This window comes from Phaseolus vulgaris, chromosome 1 (genome assembly GCF_051622355.1).
Source record: "Phaseolus vulgaris cultivar YP4 chromosome 1, ASM5162235v1, whole genome shotgun sequence".
In the NCBI taxonomy this organism is placed as follows: domain Eukaryota; kingdom Viridiplantae; phylum Streptophyta; class Magnoliopsida; order Fabales; family Fabaceae; genus Phaseolus; species Phaseolus vulgaris.
This window is the reverse complement of record NC_143498.1, coordinates 41,765,242-41,771,241: the sequence shown is the minus strand read 5'-3', so window position 1 is coordinate 41,771,241 and position 6,000 is coordinate 41,765,242. Positions and strand designations below refer to the sequence as shown.

At 45.7% G+C, this 6,000-nt stretch overlaps 1 protein-coding gene across 1 annotated transcript; it reads right to left on the bottom strand.

Moving 5' to 3' along the window:
* Window positions 1-1,429: 1,429 nt before the first annotated feature.
* LOC137816006 (uncharacterized) lies at window positions 1,430-4,528 on the bottom strand. The gene has a single exon (XM_068619111.1). It carries the CDS (start codon window positions 4,526-4,528, stop codon window positions 1,430-1,432), a length of 3,099 nt encoding a protein of 1,032 aa, XP_068475212.1.
* Between the last annotated feature and the right edge of the window lie 1,472 nt (window positions 4,529-6,000).

Below are 6,000 nucleotides of genomic sequence, written 5' to 3'. Positions count from 1 at the left end.
GACTTGAGTGTCGGAGTGCAATCACAGGTACCCCCGCCGGCTGACCGAGGCACGCGAAGAGGAAGGAGACTAGAAGAATCGGACAATCAAGAGTGAAGTAGATACCTTGTATCGACGTGGATCAACATTACTCAGCCCCCAATATCCATACAGGCACATAATCTATGCCAAGCAACAGGAACTTGCATTGCCCTTTTCCGGGTGTGAAGGGTCCGATAATATTCATTCCCCATTTCACAAATGGCCAGGGGGATAGGATGTAGTGCAGATGTTTTGGTTTTTGGTGTGATAGGGTGCCGAACTCCTGACACTTCACACATTTTTGAACGTATTCGGTGCAGTCTCCTTGCACGGTCGGCCAGTAGTATCCAGCTCTTAAATTTTTTGCAGACATAGTCCGTGCTCCTGAATGGGTTCCGCATATCCCTTCATGTAATTCGGTCATTACATAGGTGACTTGCTATGGACTAAGGCACTTTAGGAGAGGACGGGCGTATCCTCTCCTGTAGAGGTCTTGGCCAATGAGTATGTATCGGGCGGCCTGTAGTTTCATTGTTTTCTCCAAGTGTGGATCGCATACTCCTTCGGTCAAATATTGCTTTGTGGGAGTCATCCAATTAGGTTGAGTGTCGGTCGTCATGCATTCTTCGGTACTAACACTAGGCTGAGCAAGGGTTACATGTATGACCGACCGATGGACTCCTTTCTTTTTTAGGGTGGCCAATCTTGATAGCGCGTCCGCCCGAGTGTTATTTTCTCTTCGTACGTGTTGGAACGAGATTTCCTTGAACCTGCTTACGAGATTTTTTACAAAATGAAAATATTGTTGAAGCAACGTTTCTCTTACCTCGTACTCCTCTGTGAGTTGTCCGATGACTAGACGGGAGTCACTTTTACAAGTTATGTTTGTTATCTCTAACTCGATTGCTAGATGTAAACCTGCGATAATTGCTTCATACTCGGCCTGGTTATTTGAAGTTTTAAATTCGAACTTCATGGCTTGTTCGATAACAATTTCTCCCGGACCTTCGAGTACGACTCCCGCTCCGCACGAACGATTGTTCGAAGATCCGTCTACGTATAGCGTCCACCGGGGTGTTTTTTCTTCGGTCGAATGAGGAGCGAGCTCTGCTGTGAAGTCAGCAAGGGCTTGGGATTTAATGGCCCCCCTAGGCTGGTATTCGATATGGAATTCAGACAGTTCGACTGCCTAATCTATCATTCGTCCAGCCAGGTCAGGCTTGGTGAGGATCTTCATAATGGGATAGTTAGTCTTAACTATGACCTTATGATTTTGAAAATACATCCGCATCCGTCGTGCGGTGACGACCAAAGCCAGTGCTACTTTTTCCACCATCTGATACCGAATCTCCGCGCCATGCAAGACTCGGCTGACAAAGTATACCGGTCGTTCTTCTGCTTCAATTTCCTACACTAGTACAGAACTTACTGCTTCATTGGAAACAGCCAGGTAGACTACAATTGCCTCACGCGCGTTCGGTTTCTGGATGACCGGTGGGGAAGCTAAGAATGCCTTTAGCTGTTGGAAGTTCTGTTCACATTCATCCGTCCACTCGAATTTAGTGGTTTTCTTCAGAAGTTTAATAATAGGTCTCGTTCGTTCGGCAAGTTTAGGGACGAACCGCGACAGCGACGTAAGACGACCCATTAATCGTTGGATTTCTTTGAGTCCGCTTGGACTTCTCATTTCCGTGATGGCCTTACATTTTTCTGGGTTGGCTTCTATGCCCCGATGGGTAAGCATGAAGCCTAAGAACTTGCCGCCCTCTATACCGAACGCACATTTTTCTGGATTTAATTGCATGCGGTATCGACGTAAGGCTTGAAAAACCTCTTTCAAATCGGACATGTGTTGTGCGCATGAATCCGATTTCACGACAATGTCGTCGACATATACTTCTACGTTCCGACCGATCATGTCGTGAAAAACATGGTCCATTAGTCGCTGATAGGTGGCTCCGGCATTCTTGAGACCAAACGGCATGACTTCGTAGAAGAAGTTATCAGAATCTGTTCTGAATGCAGTCTTTTCTCTGTCACGGTGGTACATCTGTATTTGATTGTATCCCGAATAAGCGTCAAGGAAACTTAGGATTTGATGACCGGCCGCACCGTCGACCAGTCGGTCGATTGTAGGCAATGGATACGAGTCCTTTGGGCATGCTTTGTTAAGATCTGTGTAATCTACACACATTCTACATTTACCATTCGCCTTTTTGACCATCACCACATTAGCTAACCACGTTGTGTAGTGGGCTTTCTGAATAAAACCAGCTTGAACTAGTTTATCTGTTTCCTCCCGTGCGGCTTTGCGTCGCTCCTCACCAAACTTTCTTTTCTTTTGAGCGATAGGCCTAGCCTCTCTGTAGACAGATAACCGATGGGTGATAACATCTGACTTTACACCTGGCATATCTGCAGCGGTCCAAGCGAAAAGATCAGCGTTTTTCGTTAATGTCTTACCGATCATGTCTCGGTCGTCCAGCTTGAGAGATGTTCCCATGTATGTTTTGCGGTCTTTGTCGCGGAGGAATATGGGTTGAAGATCTTCCCCCGCTTCCATTCGAGGATCATCCAGCCAGGGATCGAGATCGACTAAGGCGACTAAGTGTCTCCTAGATTCTCTTCCTTTAGAACGTCTTTCTGGTGACCGGCCTCTCCGCTCTGTGGTTCGGTCGGCCAACGTGGTATAAAGCCTTCGGGTTGGCTCCACCTTCAGGCTAGCTACATAGCACTCTCGTGCTATTTTCTGATCTACATGTACGGTTGCTATATCTCCATTGACCGAGGGGAACTTCATAGCTAAATGAGGGGTTGAGACAATGGCTTTCAACCTGTTGATAGATGGACGACCGAGCAGAATATTGTACGATGTGTTGGCGTTGACGAGTAGGTATCGTATGTTGATGGTCTTACTGAGGTAGTCGTCGCCGAATGTAGTGTATAAATCAATAAATCCTCTCGTATCTACTCTTTCTCCTGAGAAACCAACTATCTGTTCGTTGTAGGATTGTATCTCTGCCTCTGAGATTTTCATCTTCTTAAATGTTTCCCAGTAAAGGATGTCGACCGAGCTACCTTGATCTACTAGGACTTTTGCGATTTTGAATTTGTCTATCTCCACCGTTATTACCATGGGGTCATCTTGAGCTGGATCAATTGCTGTGAAATCATCGTCGGTGAAAGTAATTGGTGGTATGTGCGGTCGGCGTTGTGTGGAGGTCGAATGAACGGATTGAACTGCTCTCAAATGTTTCTTCCTTGCGGAATTAGAACATCCTCCACCTGCAAAACCACCTGCAATGTAGTTAATCTCTTGAGGGGGCTGGCTGAGTGATACTGGTCCAGCAATTGTATTGATGACCGCACGAACTTTCTGCTTAGTTCGAATCCTACGCTCAGGGCTTTCGCTTTTAGGTCTCGTTCGTCTAACCGGACTTTTGTTTCTTTTCCTTCTGTTTGAACGATAGTGATCGTCGCGGGTCCGGTCGTCTCTTCGTCCCGAACGTTCTCGGGGATCATGATCACCCTGGGGTGACCTGGGTGCAGTAATGGTAGTCTTCACGAACTTGCAGAGATGACCGGCATGGACGAGCTCTTCAATTTTATCTTTCAGGGCTTGGCATCCTTCGGTCGTGTGGTCGTAGTTACGATGGTACTGGCAACGTTTACTGGTATCAGCATTGGGGGGAGTTTGCGACTGCTTTAGTGCCGGAATCAATTCAATCTGTAGTGCTTCGTCTAGAACTTTACCCCTTGGTACAATCAATAGGGTGTTGTTGTGGAAGCGGGGACCCCTATTGGGGCGATACCGATCCCGGTCGGTCGGCACTATGGGGGGACGAATCCCTTTACCTCTGTCCGTGTTTTCAACATGCGTCTTTCGATGATAATCAATGTGTTCTTCTATCTGCATGAACTTTGTCGCTCTTGTTCTTAATTCATCCATATTGCACGGAGGTCGTTTGATAAGACTTTCAGTAAACCTTCTAGGTAGTATAGTCGAGACCAAATGATGCATGGCTATGTCTGGATTAAGGTTACGAATGCTCGTGCACACTTTGCTAAATCTGTCCATAAATGTTCGTAAGGATTCTCCCCTTTCTTGTTTGACATTTAGGAGGGACATGGAGGATGTCCGATGAGGTCTACTTGTGGCATACTGTGTAGTGAATTTCAATTCTAAAGTGTCGAAGCTTGTAATGGAATTGGGTGGAAGGTCAGAGAACCATCCGAGGGGGCCTTCCCTGAGAGAGGTGGGGAAGACCTTACACCACACCGTCCGATCAGTCGTGTAAAGGGTCATTTGTGTTCTGAATATATTCAGATGTTCGTCCGGGTCTGTGGATCCGTCGTAAAGGTTTATCGTTAGGCCTCTCCATTTTTCAGGGAGAGGGGTGGCTATGATATCGTCGGTGAACAGATGGCCTCTCGGATTTGTTACCCTGTTTGGGGTTACCTGCTTCACACTCTGATGGGTGTGCTGAACGAGTGATGTGGGAGGCATAGTTTGGGCTATTGTTTGGGCTATTGTCTTTGTTCCTTACTGATGTGGTGGTGGAGAAGGCGCACACGAATGCCCTTCACGTTCAGATTGCTCGAGTCTCTCCATCAATCTTTTGTTCTGCTCTTTTAACTGAGTTATCTCTTCCGCATGCCGCTGGCGTTCCTCCTCCTGTCTCTTCTTCTCTTCGTCTTGACGTAGTTGATCGGCGACTCCCTTCTGGAGCAACTCCTGCATCTGAACCTGGAGGGTTTGGAGTATCATCATGTGTTCTTCTGTTGCAGTATCATTGTTGTTGTTCGCCGTTGAACCCATCCTCGAGCGTTGGTACCTCTAGGTCTGGGAATAGTGATTACTTGCCCCACGGTGGGCGCCAATTGTACCTGTATGTGGATATTGGGGGCTGAGTAATGTTGATCCACGTCGATACAAGGTATCTACTTCACTCTTGATTGTCCTAGTCTTCTAGTCTCCTTCCTCTTCGCGTGCCTCGGTCGGCCGGCGGGGGTACCTGCGATTGCCATCCGACGCTCAAGTCAGCGATGGTGCTCAAGTGAGAATTCTCTGATAGTAGAAAAACGTACCTTTTTCCCCCTCAGAAGTCCCTTTAGTAGGTTGACTTGGGCCTTGGTCATGTGGGCCAAGCAGTTGATGGTCAGAGACATGTTAAGTGGTTTCTGGGTCGTGCTTGATGGTGTCCTGAAAATTAGGGGAGTGATCCAGAGAACGTGCTTCGACTTAGTCAATGGTCGTTGTAACTGCTTTTCACTTCACGCGAAACAATCGTAGTGGATTTAATTGGATTTAATTAGATTTATTCGACGTAAACCACTCGGTCGTTCGGCGTCGACCGGTACAGATGGTGTCCTGAAAATTAGGGGAGTGATCCAGAGAACGTGCTTCGACTTAGTCAATGATCGTTGTAACTGCTTTTCACTTCACGCGAAACAATCGTAGTGAATTTAATTGGATTTAATTAGATTTATTCGACGTAAACCACTCGGTCGTTCGGCACCGACCGATACAATTCTCATCATTATTCTCGTGTAAAGATTCTATTTTATTTTATTTGAGTGTACATGTTTTGTGCTCACATTTTTTTCCACTTTTATCCTTTATATATAATATTAAAATATGAAGAACTTCAAAGTTACTTATTTGAAATCAGAAATTTGACCTTGTGATTGAAGTGTGTGATTATAGAGGGAAGAGAAGGACTTGACAAGAAGAGTTCTGTCACAAGAATCAGTATCTTTCTATCTGCTTTTTTTATTTCTGAAATTCTGATTTCACCTTTATCTTCTAAAATTGTAATTAAAACATGTGAAATGAAAAGGACTGAACAACACATGCTACATGAAAAAGCGCTTTCATTTTGGAGTTCTGAAGAAAAAGAATTAGCACACATGAGACCAAGGAAATGAAGAAAAGGCCCAATGGAAAATGCTGATTTTTATATTCTATTGTGTGACAGT